Below are 22,307 nucleotides of genomic sequence, written 5' to 3'. Positions count from 1 at the left end.
GGGCAACTCCAAGCCCTAAAGGATGCTTTTAGTGTTTGCAAAAGCAGCAGGAAGTTCCTAATCCCCTTTTTCCTTAAAAGAAGAGATAAATGTCTTTGATTTGGGATCACAACATCTAGAATCCTCTGGAATTATAACATCCAAAAACACCCTGAGTACTGGGGATCCAAACTAGAGGTCTGCAGGGAAAATAATATTGGTTTTAAGATCAAAAAAGGCTAATCTTTAAGCTAAAACGGCAGTGAAAGAAACTCAAAAGGAATTTAGACTGTTGGCTTGGTCTATCAATTAACACCAACTCCAAGGGAGACAGAACCTGAGGGAACCTTGACAATAAAACTTGTAGATGAACAATTCATTTCTTCCTGAACTGGCACAAGTTGGAGAAGAAAGCATAGGTAAATTATTCAATAAGTGCACAGCTATTAAAATGTTCAACACTTTAAAAAAATTCTCAACACTTGTTCACATTAACTCATTTTTTTCTGATATTATTCAAAAGCTATCACATAGACAAAGTATATCACCCTCCTTGAAAAGAAAAAATATTTACCATCGATTTATAAATGAATTTGATTGGCGATCAACTGACTCTCCAAATCAAATTTTGTACCTCCACAATATTCCAGTTTGCTGTTAACCAAGACTGAGCTTTTATTTAGAATAAACAACTTATGGGCTGAAGAATGACAGTTTCCTCTGCCAACTACAAAACCTTTCCCTACCTCCCTAATCCATGGGACCAAACTAGTTAGCCCTTAATTGCATAAGAAGCAAAGAATCATTGGGGAGGTTTTAAAATATCACGAGGATTTCATCTTCATAACATGGTGACGATCTTAAAATCAAGTGCTGACCGATCTAATCTTCAAGAATACAGTATAATCTCGTTTTTAATATTTTTCTAAATGACCAGACTGCTAGGAGAAAAAGAAAATCACTTGTCTTTTCTATTTTCTTCTTGTATTTACTTAGTCAAAACATACAAAGATATGAAGAATTCTTAGGATTATAATTGCTGAGTTCACCACAGTGTAGAAAAAGTAATTTTACAGAAATATGTATAAGAAAAAATATATACCATATTTCCCTAAAAATAAGACCTCACCGGACCATCAGCTCTAATGTGCCCTTTGGAGCAAAAATTAATATAAGACCCGGTTTTATATGATATTATATAAGACCGGGTCTTGTATTATATTAAAGTAAGACCCGGTCTAATATGATATTATATTAAAATAAGACCGGGTCTTATATAAATTTTTGCTCCAAAAGACGCCTTAGAGCTGATGGTCTGGCTAGGTCTTATTTTCGGGGAAACACGGTATGTGTGTGTGTGTATATACTCATATATATATGTGTGTTTATAAAACTTGATAATCCCTAAAACTCGAGCTATTATGGAATTAAAAGAGGTTTTCATTTTCATGTCTAGTAACATCCTCCTGTGCAAAGTGGTGTGCCAGCTATGATAAAAGCTGTGGCTTTAACGCCATGATACCAAAACATCTCTATGAAAAGTAGAAAATCCAGCCAGTTATGCAAGGACTTTAGTTACATGAAACAAAGTAATGGAAACATCCAAATCCCTAATTCTTTACTGCTCCACTCTGGTATTATAGCAAGTTGGCTTTTATAGGAAAGCAGAAATGTACATATTTAACACAGGTGAAATATGCTAACTTATTTCAAACAGAATGATTTAATTAAAAATACGTGATTTTACATAAAATAGTAGACAAAGGAGGCACGTACAAAGAATCACTTCCTATTGAAAACTGTCAAAAAATGGGTAAAGCACAATATTACCCTGTAGTGGAATTCTACTAGTAGTCAATGATTTTAAGATGCCTCAAAGGGTAAAGGCTCTCTCCTGCTGATTTATGAGACGATTCTTTCAACCATACCTCTCCAGTAATTCTATGCAAGAGAGGAAAAGCAAAAGGCCACAATGAAGGTTTCTGGGATTTGCCATCTGAAAGCTTTTATTCTTCCAAAGAAAGAAAGTTACGACCTTTGACATTGTGCTCTGTGCTGAAGAAACTGCTCATAAATGTACGTCAGTAATGGAGCAGAAATCAATAATTTCATTTAATCTAGTAAACTATTATGTAGTGGGACACAACATGTTGCAAAAGCCAAATGTCCTTTTCTTGTTAATGACACCTATGGTGCTATTTCATTAAAATGAAAGTTTTGTTCCCTTGTTTTATATTTTTTAAAATTATCATAATTTTCACTATCATATATGAAAAGTATCCAGCATTTTAAAGTTAACATAAACCCCTATTTTTCTTAAGAGAAAAACACTTTGTAAAAATCCATGCACACTTTTAACGGAATATTTTCATTTGACCTTCTTAAATATTATGGATAGGTTACCAAGTTTATAAGACTATGCCTCTTAAGATTCAAATTACTTTTCATAAATAATTTTATACACATATACATATATAATTAGTTTCATAAACTTACATGCTTTTAACCACTATCTGAGTTGGGTGGCTTATTAAAATTGAATAATTGAATTGCTTAGAAAAGCAATAATACCAAAAATAGCGGTTGGGGGATTGATTGTTTTCCTTGTCTTAACTGATTTTACTAAAATATTTCAAATATTTACAGATTATTGAGAAATGGTTGCATCTGTCATACCATATCAACCTTATTTGCAAAGATGATATTAAAAGATAAAGAACAGGGAAGTTTGTTTAAACATAAAGATTTCCTTCTCAAGTTGAAGACATAAAATAGGCTATAATTTTAGAAATGTGTATCTTGAGGGAACATCAGTTTAGTGGATAGCATAGAGAACTTCACTAAACCAATGATGAATGCCTTTTAATGATTTTATATACCTAATGATTGTTATTTTAAAAGAGCATTTTCCCCAAGGCAGAACTGTGTATGTTTAACAGTTATTTCAGATAAGATACAATAGCAATGTAAACATTTACACTAGTTAAATAACTAAATTTTCTTATAATAACTATGGCGCTGATAAAAGTTTTAGAAACATATGAAGTGGTATTATTTTGCAAAATCACAGCATAATGGTATTATTTAAATTTGAAAATAATGTTGGACAATCTTAAAACAATGGGAAATTATCCCACTGCTAAGTTTTAAGCAAAATTCCGCGTCCCTAAAAACTATGCTTGTTTTCATTCTACTGAAACAGCTCTAAGACTTTAATGACCTGTTAATTGCCTGGTACACAGAACATTTTTCAAATCTTGTTTTATTGAAACTCTTCGTTGCATCTGATATTGTTTCATGAACTCTTTGAAACTCCTCCCTTCGGCTTCTGTGATTTTGTACTCTCCTGGTTTTCCACCTACCTTCCTGACAATTGTGTTTTGTCTCTGTTGCTTGCCCTCTCTTCTTGCAGTGTACACTTATCCTGCTCAAAAACACCCAGGCCTTGAACTTCGCCAAAGTCGGTCCTGGTTATGCTCAATTCGGTACCTTCAGTGATGACCTTTCTAACTTCCAACTGCTCTCTCGGACCACCTGCTAGACAGTTCCACCTCGACATCTCACAGACACCTTAAATGAACATTTCCCAAGCCAAATTCATACGCTTGTTTCTTATGTTCGCTCCTCCTCCTGCGTTCTCTATTTCAGTTGGTGGCACCACCATTCACCAAGTCACCCAAACAAGAACTACTGACATTATCCTGAACTTCTCCTTTTCCTTTATTCCCCACATCTAACAAATAGAACCTATTTTTAATCATAATTATCACCTAAAATCTGTCTTCCCTTCATTCCCTTACCAGTGTTCTAGTCCAGGCTCTTAGGAGCTCTCACCATAATGCTGACATAGCCTCCATCTTGCCTCCCATCCCATTCACCTCTCTTCTGTTCTTACTCCAATGGATCCGTCTAACACACAAACTGGCCAGTCAAATCCCCTGCAGCTCCTCATCACTCACAGCTTCAATTCCAGGTTTCTTAATGCAGCAGATGCTATACATGAGTATTTCCTTAAGCGCATCCTGCCCACATCTTCAACTCCATTTCTGGCCACCATTTCCTTGAAATTTGCTCTCTAGAAATACCAAGCAGCGTATTATTCCATACATATCACGTTGTTTCTTACTACTATACCTTATTTGACTATCCATCTACCTCACCTAACTAAAATCTAGTTTTCCTTTAAAATTCAGCTCAAGCATCACTTCCACAAGGATCTCTCCCTAAGTACCCACTGTCCCCATCCCAGACTTGGATATGCATGAGGAACTATTTAAAGACAAAGTGTCATGATGTCTACAACTTACGTTTTTAGAAAGAGAGAAGGACATAGAAAATATGACAAAATGTTAATTAACAGCTGGGAATCCAGGTGAAAGTTATTCAGGTGTTCATTATACTAAGCTTCCACTTTTCTGTAAATCTGAAAGTTTTCAATATAAAAAGTTGAGAAAAACAGTATTATATATGCAACTCTACCAGGAGTACACGCTACTGTTGCATAATGACACTGCTTTAATAATTACTTATTTATGAATTCCTTTCTCTCATTAACCTATCATTGTGGTCAGGGACTGTTTTTATTAACTGTGGCATTCTCAGGACCTAACAGAGTAGGCTTTAAGTAAAATTTTTTTGTGGGGGAGGGGAATGAATGACAGCACTACATCAGAAATAGGCCTAAACACAGAATTCTCAAAAAGCCAGTAAGTATTTAAGTCTCTACAATGTGATAAGCATTTTCTTGGGCACTCTGGCAGTATAAGGGACTATCAGTCAAAGTCAATGAAAAATTCCATTAACTAGCACTGGGCTGAGACAATGAGGATAGAGAAAAGTGTTTGGGAGGAATGCTGAAGACTAAAATGAAGAGAGCCAGGATTACACAGAGAAGTGAAGTTAGAAAGTTAAGAACTAAGTTTGCAAAGATCAGACATGTAGTTTCTGAGGTAAGTGATTCTTCAAGACTCCATCCTTATTTCAGTTCCTGCAAAATGGTAGACTGAGTAAACACAGATGCTCTCTCCCACTAAAAACATAGAAATGTTCCACAGAACATACTCAAAACAACATCACTACCACAAACAAAATTTTAAGGACAAGGTCAGAGCAGTAAACTTTAGCCTGATACCACGATGGCCCAGAGATGACTATAGACTTCTGGGAAAAGGACGTGGTTTTGTTCCATCACAGAATAGTTAACTGAAACCTGGAGCTGGGCTCCTGGAAGCCCTTGGAGAAAGATCAGTAGAAAAACTCACACACTAGCAAGATGAGCAACAAGGAGGCTTTATTCCGAATGAGAAGAAATGTTTCCCATGACAACATAAACCACTGGCCTATAAAACACACTTGTGTAGATTCTAAATTTATACAACTAATATAGAGCAGCCAAGAATTAACCCCCAAATTAGTCCATGACCAGTGAAACTTTGGGGTACCAAATAGAAGCAAACACTTCCATAATATAGGATATATTAAGCCTTACTAAAGATGAGCTCATAAGGAAAAAAATCACCAGACATAGAAGAGGAGGAGGAGGCTGGCACCTCAAGAACTTGGGATAACAGTACAGTTGAAGGAAACTGTAAGATAAGGTTTTAAAATGCTTTAAAATGCCATAAGAAAAGAATGTAATAATTTGGAAAAAAATTAAAAAGGATTGGTGAACAGAGCCTAAGGGACATGTGGGACACTGATGAGCAGACCACCATACACATTATGGGAGTTCCAGAAGGAGCAGAGAGAAAGAATGGGGCACAAAGAATATTTGAAGAAATAATGGCTGAAAACTGTCCAAATTTGATGAAAGAAAATGAATATACACACCCAAGAAGTTCAATGAAATCCAAGTAGGATTATTTAAGAGATCCACACAGAAGTAGATTTATAATCAAACTGTTGCAAGGCAAAGGCAAAGAGAGAATCTTGAAAACAGCAAGAGAGAAGAGATTTATCACATACTTATTTCTCAATAAGATTAACAGCTTATTTCTCATCAGAGACCATGAAGACCGGAAGACAGTAGGATAACACATTTAAAGTAACTTAGAAAACTATAAACCAAGAATTCTATATCCAGTAAAACTGTTGTTCAGAAATGAGGCAGAACTTAAGACATTCCAGATAAACAAAAGCTAAGGCAGCTCATCACCACTAGACCTGCCCTACAAGAAATGCTAAAGGGACTCCCTTCAGGTTGAAATGAAAGGACACTGGGTAGTAACTCAAAGACATATGAAGAAATAAAAATCTCCAGTAAATGTAACTAAATAGGAAAATATTAAATTCAGTATTATTTTATTTTTGGGTTGTACCTCCACTTTTTGTTTCCTACATAATTTAAAAGACAGATACATAAAATAATATAAATCTTTATTACCAAGCACACAATGCATAAAGATATAGTCCATCACAGTAATATAAAAGGAGAGACTGAGCTGCACAGGAGCAGAGATTTGCATGATATTGAAGTCAATTTGGCATCAATTCTAACTAGATTGTTATAAATGTTAAGTGTAACTTCTATGGTAACCACAAAGAACTATCTAAAAATTATACACAAAGGGAAATGTGAAGGGAGTCAAAGTAGTTCACTATGAAATATCAACTAAACACAAAAGAATGCAGGAGTGAAGAAAATGAGGGACAAAAAAGGTACAAGACATACAGAAGATAACAGCAAAATGGTAGAAATTCTTCATTATTAGCAATTACATTAAATGTAAATGGATAAAAGTCTCCCCCAAAAAGGGAAAGGCTGGCAGAATGGATTTTTAAAAATGATCTATCAGGAGACGGCCCAGTGGTTGAGGTGGTTGGAGCGCTGTGCTCCTAACACAGAGGTCGCCAGTTCGATTCCCACATGGGCCAGTGAGCTGCGCCCTCTACAGCTCTAAATTATGCATGAATTTCCTAAATAAATGAAAAGATACACAGTTCGTGGATTAGAAGACTTAATATTATTAATATATCAACACTATCCAAAGCCATCTACAGATTCATGCAATCCATATCAAAATTCCAACATTCTTTTATATAGAAATGGAAACGCCAAACCTAAATTTCAAATGGAATTACAAGGGGCCATGAATAGCCAAAACAGTCTTAAGAAAGAACAAAGTTGGAGGATGCACATTTCCTGATTTAAAAACATACTAGAAAGCTACAACAATCAAAACAGTATGGTACTGACATAAAGGCAAACAAACAGACCGATGGAATAGAATCGAGAATCCAAAAATAAACCCCCATATAGCTATGGCAAATCAATTTCAAAAAGCATGTCAAGTCCATTCAATAGGGAATGAATAGTCTCAATGGTTCTGGGACAACTGAACTTCCACATGCAACAGTGTGAAGTTGGACTGCTACCTTTTGATTTGGTAATGGATTCTTATATCTGACACCAAATGGACAAAGAAAAAGTAAATTGGACTTCATAAAACTAAAAAACTTATATGCATCAAGGAATATTATCAAGAAAGTGAAATGACAAAATACAGAACTGGGTAAAATATTTGTAAATCATAAAACTAATAAGGGTTTGATATCCAGAATACATGCATAACTCCTATAACTCAACCACAAAAAGATCAACAACCCAATGTTTTTTAAAAATGGGCAAAGAACTTGAATATGTATTTCTCCAAAGAAACTATACAAATGGCCAAGACATACATGAAAAGATGTCAACAGCATTAGTCATTAGGGAAACACACATCAAAACCACGAGATAGCATTTCACACCTATTATGTAGTTTGGTATTTTTTGGGGGGAGGGGACAACAAGTGTTTGTAAGGATGTAGAAAAGTTGAAGCCCTTGAATATTGCTAGTGGTAACATAAAATGGTGCAGCCACCTAAGAAAACAGTTTGGTGGCTCCTAAAAAGGCTAACTGTAGAATTACCATATGACCTAGCAATTCTACTCCTAAGTATATACTCAAAAGAATTGAAAACAGGGGCTCAAACAGATAGTACTTGAATGCCTATGTTCATTGCAGAATTATTCACAATAGCCAAAAGATGGCAGCAATCCAAGTGTCCATAAACAGATGACTAGATAAATAAAATGTGGTGTATCACACAATGGAATCTTATTCAGCCATAAAAAGGAACAAAGTACTGATACATGTTACAACATGGATGAAGCTTGAAAATATTACGCTAAGTGAAAGAAGTCAGACACAAAAGTCCACATACTATATGAGTATGATTCTCTTCTCAGGATGTGTCCAGAATATGCAAATCCATAGAAACAGAAATTAGATGAGTAGCTCCAGGTGATAGGGGAGCGGACAATTGGGATGTGTGGGGTTTCTTTTCGGGTGATGGGTATATTCTAGAATTAGATAGTGGTAATAGATGCACAAAAGCCACTGACTTGTCTACTTTAAAAGGGCGAACTTTGTGATATATGAATCTGAATAAAACTGTCATTAAAAATGAAAACATTTCCAGGCTAGGCATAGGCTGTCACTATTCCCTTCTTTCCATTACATAATAATAATTACGTATACTCAACCACTTATTTAAAATTCACTTATTTGATTATGAAAGAGCCTCATCCCATTGCAGGTTATTCAGAGAGACACTGAAAATCACTGCTTTACAGAAAACTTCCATTTGGACAGATACATCAACAAATGCTGAGCCCCTAAAAGGACTGGAGCGCAATCTTCCTGCATTGAGGTTATATGTGCAAGAAAATAAGTTCCATGAAATGTTACACGACAGATAAAAATGGAAACACATTAGCAATTTTATTTCAAAATTATCTATTTACTACATCAACAACAAAACCCTATATGAGTACAGTAGTAAAGGGTAAGTTGCACAATGATAAAATTAAGTCATATTTTAAAAAATAAATATTAAGAAATTAAAGAAGTGTCTTTAATTTCAATGTCGGTTCTGTTACCCTTCTCTTTTCTATATTCTGGATTTGATGAGATACATTTGAATATAGAAAGACACATTTCCACACAATACAAAGGGCAAAATTTTTATGTAAGCATTGTGAATTCATAACTAGAAATGACAAATCTGAGCTCTGAGCCTAGATCTAGTAGCTGTGTCATTAAGCAAGACAGTTACCTTCTTCCAGCTTCATATTCCTTATTTGAAAAATAGAAATTTCTAAGCTACAAGTTGTGATCTTTATTCATGTTAGGAGGAAGGCAGAACGACACTGCAAGTCATATTGAGGAGCAAGGACTCTCTACTGACTAGGATTAGTTTTAGGGATTCTTAAGGTTCTTTCTTCAAATGTTCATTACCAGCATCTTAACAAGTATTTAAAAGCTTAAAGATCAATGGCAAATAATAACGTATTTTTTTTGTCTCTCTTTTATTTCATTTTTAAAAGCTGTCATCCCCTTCTGACAGTTTAACAGGGCAAACCTTCTGATTGTCAGCTTCTTTTTGTCCTGAGAAAGAATGGTGTCAATTCTAGCATGGTAAGAAACTGGTCACTTCTCTGTTGACCAACTGGAGATCCACTTATAATGTCTCATTGTACCATTTGCTAAGCAGAAGTCTCTCCCTAAATATCAGAGCTTCCAAACTGACATCTGGTGGACTGAAAATTAAATTTCACAAACTTCACAAAGTTAAAATTTCACAGACTTTCTTTTGTCTATATACTTCCTTGCAGACTATTATCACTGATTTCTAAAAATGTAAATCATAAGGTAAAGATACTTGCAGGCTTTGAAGAAATCATATTCCATCACTGGAATAACTTTAATAATCTCCTTGGTAAGAATTCTAGCAATATTATTGCTTAACTGAAGTTGGTCCCTCACTTAAAATCATATTAAAAGTATTACTAGGTGAAAGCATGAAAATGTGGCCTTCTTGAACATATAAAAAGTGAATTCTTTTTATTAAGAAAACAGTAAATACATTTAACTGGTAAAATATTCTAAGAAGAGCTGTGATCTCCCTTTTAAAAAGAAATACCAAAATGGCCTACTAACATCAAAGCATTTTTTTCCTATTATATATCTACTCTGGGGTCAGCATTTTAATTGACGTTAATGTAAAACCAATCAGAGGGACTCATGCTAATTCAGTTTGGAAGTGGGGTGGGGGGGGGAATTAAACCTTATCATTCTTAATAGGAATTGCTGGTGGTGGTGGTGGGGAGCCAGTATAATCTACTCCATTAAAATACATCGTCAGGAGAGTTTAGTAAAACTCTCTTAAAATGAAATCAGTACTATTTTTTTAAACACCAAGTCAATAAGCATCAGCACGTAATTTAATTATTAGCAGAACCAGACACATATTTGTAAACTTACACCTCTCATGCACTATGCCAACCTTCAAAGCAGCACAACTGTCCTGAACTGTCCAGTCTCAGACAAAGCAACTTATGTTTCTAGGCTCTTAAAAATAGTACTAGTTCAAATTATCACACTGGTTTAGGACCTCCCCGTCTCTCGAGGCAAATCCCTCTAAGGTTCAATGCAACAGTATGAATTCTTAAAAGTATCAAGCTAAATAATGGCCAAGCTTTAAAATATTTTTTTTCAGTGACTTAAATGCAATGTGATTGGATTCAGTCTTATAAAAAATATCATTTATTGTCCCTTTACTTACAATTACAGTAACAGAATTTTAAAAATAAGGGCACTGTGTTGCTTAATATCCATTCCCTCTATTTTTCCAGCTACCCATTTTTACAGATAAGACAAGTAAGGACCAGAATGAATGAGTAATTTGTCTAAAGTCATATACGTCACCAGCAATAGAGAAATGAATGCTTGGCTCTCCTGCCTTTTTGTTATCCTTTCTGATTTTCCATTGCAACACCCAGCAAGTCAATAAAAAATAGAGCAGCACAAAGAATACTGACCAGATATTGGAAATTGTCAATGTTATAATTTCTTTATAAAATGACAACAAGAACAAGCAAGAACTCGTGTACATTAAAATTCGATTTTGACACAAACGTGTGCATTTTCCTCTTTTGTTTTGAACTAACTGATTTGTTCTATTTCAAGTATTTTTTTTGGAGTAGAACATATGTTACCAAATGTTCAGCCAGTCTTGCCCAGCATTGGAGCCACTCATTAAAAGATTCTGCTTCCTCCTTCATCCATCTCAACTTGCCAGTTGGGCCACCAGTGGTTATTAGCCTCTACAGGTGACCAACAACATGTAGCAACAATCATAACTTTTACTAGCATGAATAGCTAACCAAATGGGAGCACAAAGAGTGGTATCTTGGGCAAGATAAAGACTACAACTTCCTGCCCACTACTCATAAGTAATCTAAAACAAATATTTCAATAATAACCACTCAAAAATTTGCCTGCAACTTTCTATATTCTAAGTAACATACTATAGTGTCTAATTATTTTCCCTTTATGCACCCCATGATGCTCTCTCAGATGCTACAATCTTTACATCATTATCTGCAAGAAGTTACATTGCTTCTGCCCAAAATAAGTCTATGGTACCATTGAATTAGATGAAAAGATTTCTGTTAACCATTCACCCAACGAACTACCTGCTACACAACAAATGTTATTCTCTGGGCTGTTCATCTCACAGTTTTACTTCTCTCTGTGCAGAGCATTACACAGACATCCTTCAGCATTTACCACACATGGAGATTTCTCATGTTCTCGGCTATGGTGCCCATCACATCAATAAAATAAAAGATGCGGCGTAAACAGGATTAAATGAAATTTGCGTTTGCTCTTTATCTAGATATCCTCCCCCAAAAGATCAAAAATCCTGAAATCAAAGTAAATGGACACACAGAAAGGTATACTCTTTTTTTTGTTGTTTTACTTTTATTTGTGTTAAGTGTGTTTTTCCAGGACCCATCAGCTCCAAGTCAAGTAGTTGTTTCAATCTAGTTGTGGAGCGCGCAGCTCACAGTGGCCCATGTGGGGATCGAACCGGCAACCTTGTTGTTAAGAGCACTGCGCTCTAACCAACTGAGCTAACTGGCCACCCCCAGAGGGGTAAACTCTTAATAGTTTTCAATGTACCATGTATGTTAAAAAGGGATAGAGAAGAGAAAGACATCATCACTTCAACTTAGACAAACAATGACCCAAACACACTTTTTTATCCAGCTTCCTTGACAATACTTTAAAATAGCAAACAGTTCCCTAATCAATACATTTAGCACTAACACCAAGAAAAGTAGAATATCTATATACTAATTAACATACTACAGTGTCTAATTAGCATACTATATTGTCACTAAAAAGTGACAACATAGCAAGCATAAGACAGAAACAGTTAAAATAATTAATGGCCCCAATATGACTTGGAAACAAATTTTCTACTACTTTCAGAAACATCAGAGGTTCTCAACCAGAGGTGATTTTCCCTCCAAACCACATTTTTTGGTTGTCACAGCTGAGAGGGCGCACTATTGGCATCTGTTGTGTAGAGGCCAGGGATGCTGCTACACAGCCTATATTGCACAAGACAGCGTCCACAACAAGGAATTATTCATCTCCAAATGTAAATTGCACCAAAGCTGAGAAACCCTGAGAAATGCAATCCACTACAAGAAGTATATATTTCTTTTTTTCTTTCTTTCTTTATCGTATTATTATATTAGTATTTTTTTGGTGGGGGGTAAATGTTGGTGGAGTGGAAGATCCATTTTTGCATAGTACAAAAAAGACTACAAAACAATAAAAAGTCCATTTTGGAGGACTATTCCAAAAGAATGTAGTTTATTTAGAAAAGTCTATATGAAGCAGCATTATTTAAAAAACTGTTGCACTGTTTTAAACAGGGTTTCCTATAGTTTCATAAGGTAAATTTTTATGATAATTTATTTTCTATCAGTCCAAAGAACTAAGCCTAATGAGGATATAAGTTTGAAACTAGAACCCTGAACAATGATTGCATTCTCCAAGTCACTTGATTAATCCACTATAAATGCAGCTTATAAAATACACACACACACACACACACACACACACACACACACACACACACACACAGAAAGGGCAAACCCTCCAGAAACTGAAAAAACAAACATTTTTAATTCATGCCTTCTGCTCAGTCTGTAAGAATTTGACTTTTAAAGCTCATCAAAAGCAGTTTCTGAGAACCAGAGGTTAAAAAAAAACAAAAAACAAGGAATGTAAAAGTCAGGAAAGTATTTGTCAGATTAGTGTCAGAGACCTTTGTGAGGATGATGCCTTTATCCTCTGCAATACATATCCCTACAGTGCTTCACTTACCTTCAGAATCACAGCCGCTGAAGGTAGTCTGGTACATTTTTACCTTTTTGGTATATCACCATTTTCAACTGTTGACTGTGAGCTTGCTCTGCGCAGGTTACCATGTTAAAGCAACTGCCAATATTCAATGATTACAACTGTATCTGCTTCTTCCTCTCTTATTTACCAAGATTTGCTTTATTTATTTATTTATTTATTTATTCATTTACCAAGACTTAAATGCTTAAAAAATCCTTTAATAAGAGTTTAAAAAATCCTTTAATAAGAAGTTTGGACACTACAAACTACCAGAAGTAATTAAAATAGTGCTAAGAATGAAAACTTAATTTGGGGTGAAATTTTTAGGATTTCCCTTAAAATGCTCAAAAATCATAGCTGTTTTTAAAATTCAAGTATGATCCTCGACAAAATGCCTAACTCAACATTATTTTTCATATAAATATTAACTGCCAATATAAAAGCTGAAAGTAATCAATCCGAACTCAGTGATCCTGGTTATGACAAGTATTATCTCTCAAAATTGTAGTCAAGAATATAAGTGTTTTCAAGAAAGTAACCTCAAATGCATCTATTTATTAATTGAAATATTCCTTTAACCTAAAACTCTGATTAAAATATTTGTTTTTTGCTATTCTTTTAAATTGCCCTGGACTTCATCAATAGGCCGAGCTGTTAAATTCAGGAGCAATGACAACAAATCCCTGGGCAAACAACTGCTGCGAGTGAGGCCCTTTCTCTAGAATAATCAGAGATAATTGACAAAAGAGGGACATACCAAATACCCTTTCAAAATTCCATTAACAGACTGGATAGAAGCAAAATAAACAAACACATTTATATACATCTTGAAGCAAATTATAATTCTACCCCTCAGTGGATCCTGCTTTGTTAAAAAGTTAAAAAAAAAATCCAACAACATTGAAAAACAGTGAGATAGTGTTACACATTTCTGAAAATGAGAAATGATCTTCCTTAATCAACAGCAAAGTGGAAAAAACTGGTTCCATTACCCAGTGATTATCACGTACCTCATAAACCTTTTAAGTAGACAGACTGTAAGAACCAAGTGTCATGTAAATAAGACTCTAGAGCAGGGGTGTCCAAACTTTTTTCAACGTTTTCACCAAGGGCCATATGTGGTAGCCGGGCCACTCACTCGAGGTGACGTACGTATTGCCTCACCTGGTTTATTTAAGTAAACTAAATATATTTTTGGAATTTGCTGCGGGCCAATTAAAAATGGATTGTGGGCCACAGTTGGCCCGCGGGCTGCAGTTTGGACACCCCTGCTCTAGAGCTATGTTGGTGCAAAAGTGATTGCGGTTTTTGCAATTATTTTTAACCTTTTAAACCACAGTTACTTTCGCACCAACCTCATATATACACTTTTACTTCCCTAAGTTAACTGATGCAATTTTAAGATGGTCAGTTTGTACTTTTGAACCACACCCCCTTTTTAAAGATGATTTTTCTTGGATCCCAGGCAGTGTTATCTGAACCTTACCTACAGTGTTGGCAGATTGATCTCTCTAAACATCTCAGTTCTTATTTTCCCAAAATAAAATTATTTACTTTTGTGTTAGCACTCTTGAATTAGGGCTGGTAACTGTTAACAGCTTGATTTGAAGTGAACATTTGCAGAGGTAAGTGATACTGTCCTTTACAGCACCTACAAATCTCAATAAAAAGTGACTATGTAGCAACATCTTGCCCATCTTGGGTCTAGGATCATTAATAACACTCAAAATCTAGGCTATTACTCTCATGGTCCTTATTGTTCTCTTTGCAATATACCACCCACCCTCTTTCTTTTTAATACGATTCTTTAGATGTTTTCAATACATTTTAACTTCACATTTCAAGATCAACTTTGGGCTATAATTTATGTATTACTCTTTAAAATAGAAACCACAGAACAGTTTTCATTTAATCTCACACAAAAGACCTCAAGTTTCATCTCAATTTAAACTGAAGTGATAAACATTCTATTCGGGGGGGGGGGGGCGCGGAATCAACATCCTTTTAAAGGAAACGACTGTTACGTCAAGCTATAGAAATGCAACCCCCCAACAACTTGATAGATGCCAAAACTAACCTCAAATTTTTGGAGAAAAAAAATCTATCATGAAGTTACAATAATTCCTATGGTCTTCTAAATACAAATGTCACTTAAAAATTATTTTTCACCCAACTGAACAGTCCTGAAAAACCTAAGAAATATAAGCCAGCTTTATGTTCTCTTTCCCTCTATCCTAAGACTTCAATTTCCACCTTTTATGGAAAGGAAATAAACAACTAGCTTCCTGTTCAATCACTAGCTTACAGCCAGTCTTTTACACATCACAGAACACAACCCGCCTCCTTCTTTACTTTTCTCAAATGTCTCTTATCTTAATTTAAACTTGTTGAAATATAAGACTGTTTTACCACACTAATGCTTTCCTATGAAATTTATCTTACTTACTTCAACATTAAGAACGCAAGAAACGTCAAGATGTCCATAGATTACTTCTTACTCCTAAAACATTTAAATCAAATTATTTACATAGTGAAGACTTAGCACCCATGAAAGTGAGAATTCGATTTGCCAAAAGTTTAGAATATTGAAATTTACAGCAAATGGTTTAATCTTCTGTTCTTACTATATACAACTAGAAAAAGGGCCTCCCACACCACTACCCTTTCTATTCCAATTACATGAAAATGTAAAACAGCTAAAACGGCTATCAACAAAAGGGATTACCTTTTAAAAAAACAACTAAATATTACTTTAACCCTATATTTTCCTTTAAAAATGGGATGCCTTAGAAAAACGAAGTTAGACAAATTCTTTTGTGCTTGGATGAACAACAGGAAAGCAAAGCCTCCAGGCCTTTGAGGAGGAACCTTGTCCCCGAAGCAGGCTCTGATGTGCTTGGGAGATAAGGCTCCATAGTGACACTTAAGGAAAGGCCTGTTCACATTTGAATTTCTGCATTCCTCAAGAACAATTCATGGCAATAACTAACTTTGCAGAAGAGCTACATGAAAGCTTTGGCCAATGAATGAGGGTCATCTGCTCTTTATCACAAGGGTAAACCTCATCCTGGCCAGTTTCTAACCTTTTAACCCTGTGAATTCCTAATTTACACATGAATAATGGAATTCTTGCCTAGAGTGCAACTTTCAGCTTCTAGTTCCTAAGTTTAGAAACCAAGACTTGATTGCCAGTGTGTTAAAAATCTAAAACTTGCACCGATTAAAGTTTTAGATTTCCAGGTACTGTATTATTACACTTCTGAACCAAAAGATATACTTGCTGACAAAATCTCTGACCAGAAGTAAAAAGAACATACTTGCACCCTGCTGCTATCAATAACTAAAGAGAACTAGCTTTAAAAAAAAAGAAAGAAAAGAAAAACAGAATGTCCACTTAATGCCTATTATCTTCCTGTTTAATATGTATTACATCTTTACCCTGAACATAAAATAAAGTCATTTGAGCCTACATCATTGGACATTGCTTCTTAGATATCAGAACTAACTTTGTGAATTCAGAGTCTCATATTTGTAAAGAAAAATCTAAACCTACTATGCATTTATTTTTAATCTGTAACACTGAATGCAATTTATTAACAAAATAATACCTCCTCAGTAGGTAAATAAAATGTATGTATATGAACCGTGTGTCCCTATAATGAACTGACTACAGTGGATATTTAATAGCAAAGCAATAGTTTCTACATCGTTTTCACAGGAAAATTTTCGATAGTTGTAATAAGAAAACTACTTCATCACAAGAGCCTTCAAAATGATTCACATCTAACGAAATACTTTTTATTTATTTTCATAAAAATACAAAAATGTAAATACCAAAACTACAATACTAACATTTGTTTCACTGTTACTAACATTTCTTACACCATTCAGACTACTTATGACATCTGAAAAGCTCTGTGATTTGAAAGTATTTCCGGGTAGCCCAGAATTCTGTCAGGCTTCCAAGAAGGTCCTGGATATACCGTGTGGTCATGACAACTGCTTCATCTTTTCAAGGCCCATCTGCCCCCCTTCACTTTCCATCTTGCCCCTCCCCTCTCCAGCAAGGTAATACCAGTTACATTTCCTGGGTATGAAAACACAAGATTCCTCAAACCCCCAAAAAAGAAAAATTACAACTCTATAAAACAATTCTACATTAGACAAAAATTAAATGAATAGAACATAAGCATAAAAAGCACACTATCCTGAAAACAGTATTGCACAGAAAAAACACTATTTAACAACAACAAATGATACGGTCAAAAAAAGAAAGTTTACCTGAAATTGTCTCAGGTTTATGCTATTCTTGGGGGGAAGGGAGCTAGAATTGGAAACTTCCCACTTTTCTGACATATTTCAATACAAAAAATGTCTTTGCTTGCAATTTATCTTCTACAATTAGTCATTATTGTACAAAGAAAATAAAGTACGAATTTGACAGGGACAGAAATATGGCCATGGACGTATACAGTCACCTAGGAAACCCCTGACAATAGCTTCCTGAATTTCAACTGTGTAGATTTTGAAGAAACTATTTCCTCAAGATTATGCCTTTATTTCAAGAGCTCCCTCTTTCTATTGTTCATCTAGTAAATGATCAATTTGTAGATACAGTTAAAAAAAAAATCTATCTTTTGTGGATCAACAAAAGCATGTAGCTAGGATACCTGTACAACTATTTTTAAGATACAGTTGTGTTTCGTTGGTTTTAGAAAAAGATTTAAATGGTCTATTGTAATGTTGAGTGCTACGCTGTGTTTGATCACCTGAAGAAGTGGAAAGCCTCAGTGGGAGCAAGGAATTCCCTATCAATCCTAGGCCCATCTTTACACTCCACAGCCATCAGGTCAACCACCAAGCAGTGGCTCACCTGGACACATGGTTGATCTGATGGGGTCGTTGATATAAAGGAAATCATTAGACAGCAAATTTTATGACAACTGGCAAAAAAAATGGGCAGACCTGGTTTAAGTCCATTAGGCATAATATGGAAATGGCCTTAATCTCCTTCTCTCCCAGCAGGAAAAGACTAGGAATACTTCAAAGCCTTGAGAGTTACTGACCAATGCCCTCTTACAATTAAAAGCAACATGGGTGATCTTAAAGCAGTCAGAGAAATGGAAGGTTGGGCTATAAGAAAGATTTAGCACTCAAGGGCCATCTACAAAGCAGAAATTAGTTGCTTGTGATTTTAAAAATATAATTACTAATTTACAAAAGATGAGATTTGAGAACAACTGTTGTTAAGCTGGCCAAACTTTTATACCTAACTCTTCTCATAGTGTGAAACATTTATATTTATATAAAGCCACCTCTATAGGTTTGGTGTTTTAAACCTACTTTGACTTTTTTTCCTCAATCACTCATTTGAATTGTTTTTTTCTCAGCTTTTTCTGCATGCCTTATTTGATATCTACTATCTTCAAAAAACTTCTTAATGTTTGTGTGATTTTTAGGGTTAGCATACAAATGAATCAAGAAATCATCAGAATGTAGCAATGAAAAGGGTCAAATAATCAAGAACTTAAACACTTACTTGATAAGGTAAGATGAGCTTTTTGACTAAGAATGGCTCCATATTTGTTCATTGCCAAGCACTGATAAAACCCTTCATCAGATTGCTCTCCTCGCTTGCCTTCCACCTCACTGATGTGTAAAGAGCCGTTAGACAGAACCTGGATCCGTTTATTTTCAGACACTTTTGCTCCATTTTTCAACCATGTGACCTTAATAGGAACTTCTCCATGAGCCTGGCAATCTAACACGACTGGGTCCTTTCTTGTGACAGTTACATCCTGTGGTTCTTTTATAAAAAACAGTTCGCTAAAGCACCACACTCCTATAAGGAAAAAGGGGGAAAGGCACATCAAGAATTATAAGAACAAAATCACTTCTTAACCCACAATTGTAAAGCACATATTCAGAGTGTAATAAAACAAAGTTTAACAAACTATATTAGTTAACTTACAAACATCTTAATAAACCAATCTAAGTGTCAGCAAACCTTTCGAACAAACCAGAGAAATCACCTTTTACAACATGTACACTAAAAGCATAGGGAAGATTTCAATAACTTCTATGCCTTGTAAGAATTCTGTTCTCAAGTTTCTTGCTAGAGTTTCAAAATCATCAGGAGAACTCATGAGCACAAGTCTTTTGCTCCTTTTACAAGCTTGTCAAAAAGATCTTGAACAGAGTAAGTCGTAAAAGTCTAATTTTACAAGAAATCATTAGCAAAACTCCAACTCTGTGAACAAGCAAGTTTATTTCCTCGTCCCTTGAAGTGTTTTTGGAACCCTTGGAACCTACTCCTTTGGGAAGTGCGTTTATCTTTTGTGACAAATTACAAGTTTGCATTTTTTTAATATCTGCTCTTTTACAGCAAAGACTCTCTCTTCTCCTTGAAAGAGACCCAATTTACTTTATTTCTGCAGTCAGATAGGTATTTAAAGGGCAAACAGTTGACTTTGAAAAGTTGGTTACTCTTGCTGCTTGTACTCAGTGGGTAATCGGATTAGGAAACTTTTATTTCATTTTTTTAGAACTGCCAACTGTTGGGAAAAATGCATGACTAATTGGTCCTTACTGTCTAATAGGGATAGGAGATTGCTTAATCAACCAGTACACGTTTTTATCAGAGCAGAGGAAGGACTTTATCCTAAGCATACACATCGTCCCCGGTCCCCACCAGGATCCAATGACCACCTAATACTCTGTCACCTCCTGCATTTAGCGCAAAGGCCAGATAAAGTCTTGCATATTGATTGGGGCCGAGTGGAGTGTTAGAGGTTTGGAGGGAACGTTTCATCTTCCTTCTGTTTTGAATCCAAGATTCAAACCCCCAGGATTGGTCTCTGTCTCTCATCAAGGCAGGTCCTCGGTAACCTCACACACTAGTCACGTTCCCACTCCAGGGCTGACGACTTCTAATGGATGCCCAGGGCGACGGGAGCGACCCTAACAGCCCCGCACTGAGAGGACAACTCCGGATGGTGCCCATTGTGTTTCCCAGTCACATCTGACTTTGATCCTTTTCTCATGCTAACAGAAACTAACTCCTCCAGGGAAGAAACAAAGTCCGGGGTTTGTAACCGTAAACAAATAAAACAACCCATTCGCCTGAACACCAGCCCCCCAACATCAACTACACCCACTTCCCACTTTTCATTTCTCTGAGGATAAACCAACACGATGCAAAAGGAAAATTAGTTCATCCAAGTTTGCACAAGGCTAACCTGGAGAAATCTTCAGATTCGTACACACCTCAGGCCCTGCCTCAAAATACCTGGCAGCGAGAAATAAAGCCTATTTAGATGCCTTCCTTCTCAGCTTCGGGTACCTTTCTCCCTCCCCTCCGGGACACAAATCAGCCACGCAACTTTCAATCCTCTTTTTCTAATTCCACTTCTCCCGTCTCCTCCTCGATCTGCAGCCAGGAAAGTGGGGGCACTAGGGGTGCTAACCTGGGCGCTGAGTTCACTTACTCGGTCCCCTGCCCGAAAACGTGGGGGAACCCCCCCCCCTGCAAGCAGGGGAAGCCGCGCAGAACCGCGGCGCCCCCTGCGTGGCAAGGCTGCCACTAAGGAAACAATATAAATAAAGCCACGTGCGGCCGCAGCGGCTCTGGCAGGCTGGCTACAGGGGGCTGGAGCTGGCCGCGAAGGCAAGGACGCGGCCCCAGCGCGGACAATGGCGCCAGGAGGAAGGGGCGAGAGTGGACAGCGGACGCTCCGGCCCTGCAGCCCGCGGCCGGGGAAGCGCAGCGGGGAGGGACATGTGCTGGGAGAGGCGCCCACAGCCTTGTCCGCGCCCCCGAAGCGCCCGCGGGCCACTCGCACCTCCAGCAGCCGCTCCCGGCTGGCTGCAGGAAGGGGACAGGGGTCGGTGGTCAGCGCGACCGCGGAGGACCCCGCCCCCCCAACACGCACCCCCCGTTTCCTCTCTCCCCAGCCCGCTCACGCCCCACAGGCTCAGAAGAAGCGCCGAAGAAAGCGCGCCCACCTGGAACCGAGTCGAGGAGCAGCAGGAGCAGAAGCGCGCGGAGCAGCAGCATCCCCGGCGGCCGCGGCCGGGCGAGGGGTCGCAGAGAAGGCGCCATTCAGCGGGGCTGCGCGGGCATGCTCTGCGGCCGCTCCGCAGCTGCTGTCCGCCTGCCGGCCCCCGCCTCCGCAGATCCCCGCGCCGCGGCTGGACGCGCGCAGCCTGGGCTTCCCGCTCCGGCACCGGCGTGCTCGGCGCGGCGCGGCGGGCCCTAGTCTCTGTGGTCGCGGCGAGGCCGGCGCACGGACACCGGCTCGCAGGAGGCGGGGGGCCCGAGAGTCCGGCCTGGGGGCGGAGTGAGGCGGCGGCTGGAGAGGGCGGGGGCGGCGGAGTGGACAGCGCCGCCGCTGCCTGCCTGGGGACTACTTTCTACATCTGGCCCCTGGTCTGGGGACCGCGAGGTCGGCGCGGCTGGCGGAGGGAGACGCTGGGAGGGGGCCGGTTGCGGCCGGGTCGCGGACCGGGAGGCGGGGGGAAGGAGGGGGCGGGTCCCACCGGACAATGCACCTGGGGGTCAAGCCCTGGCTGAGGGTCTCCGGCCCGCGTCCCCGCCCCCTCTGCCTCCCCGCCACCGTCGAGGACTGAGCCACAAAGGCCGAGCCTCCCGGCCCAGCCTGCCCCCGGGGCCCCTCACCCGCCGGCTTGTTTAGGATTCGGGGACGGAGGAGGCGGGGTGGGGAGGGATGGTGTTGAGAGACGTGGAAAGGCCGGAGACTTCTCCCCTGATGGCCCCTGCCCATCCCCCTCCTTCCCTCACAGGCCGAGGCCCTGTGGAAGGAGCATTGACTATTTCCCACTTCAGAGATTTGTCAGCACCACTGGAGTGATAAGCCCCACATTTGGGAACAGTTCTTATCCTCCCTGCCCCCATCAGATGCAGCACTGGCTTAAAAACACCTCCGAAGAGTGCCCTGAAAAGAACAATTACCTTTTGGGGAGATGTTCGATTGTCTGTTTCTCAAGTTAGTCAAGTTTTATAAGTCGTGAGAACTTTGTACACAAAAGGCCCTGTCCTAAGAGTGGAGGTGAGATCAGGAG

General features: G+C 38.1%; 1 protein-coding gene across 1 annotated transcript in view; it reads right to left on the bottom strand.

Annotated features, from left to right (window-relative positions):
* The window catches only part of PRTG (protogenin), a 114,532-nt gene extending 93,098 nt beyond the window's left edge, over nucleotides 1–21,434 (bottom strand). The window contains exons 1-2 of the mRNA XM_019732216.2: nucleotides 21,231–21,434; nucleotides 18,766–19,068 (exon numbers count right to left, since the gene is read on the bottom strand). Coding sequence (XP_019587775.2) covers nucleotides 18,766–19,068; nucleotides 21,231–21,327 — 400 coding nt within the window. The 5' untranslated portion in view covers nucleotides 21,328–21,434. The remainder of the gene's footprint in view (nucleotides 1–18,765; nucleotides 19,069–21,230) is intronic.
* Between the last annotated feature and the right edge of the window lie 873 nt (nucleotides 21,435–22,307).

The sequence above is a fragment of the Rhinolophus sinicus genome, linkage group LG03, assembly GCF_036562045.2.
Source record: "Rhinolophus sinicus isolate RSC01 linkage group LG03, ASM3656204v1, whole genome shotgun sequence".
Lineage (NCBI taxonomy): Eukaryota > Metazoa > Chordata > Mammalia > Chiroptera > Rhinolophidae > Rhinolophus > Rhinolophus sinicus.
The sequence above is the reverse complement of the archived record's forward strand: the minus strand, read 5'-3'. Positions and strand labels throughout refer to the sequence as shown.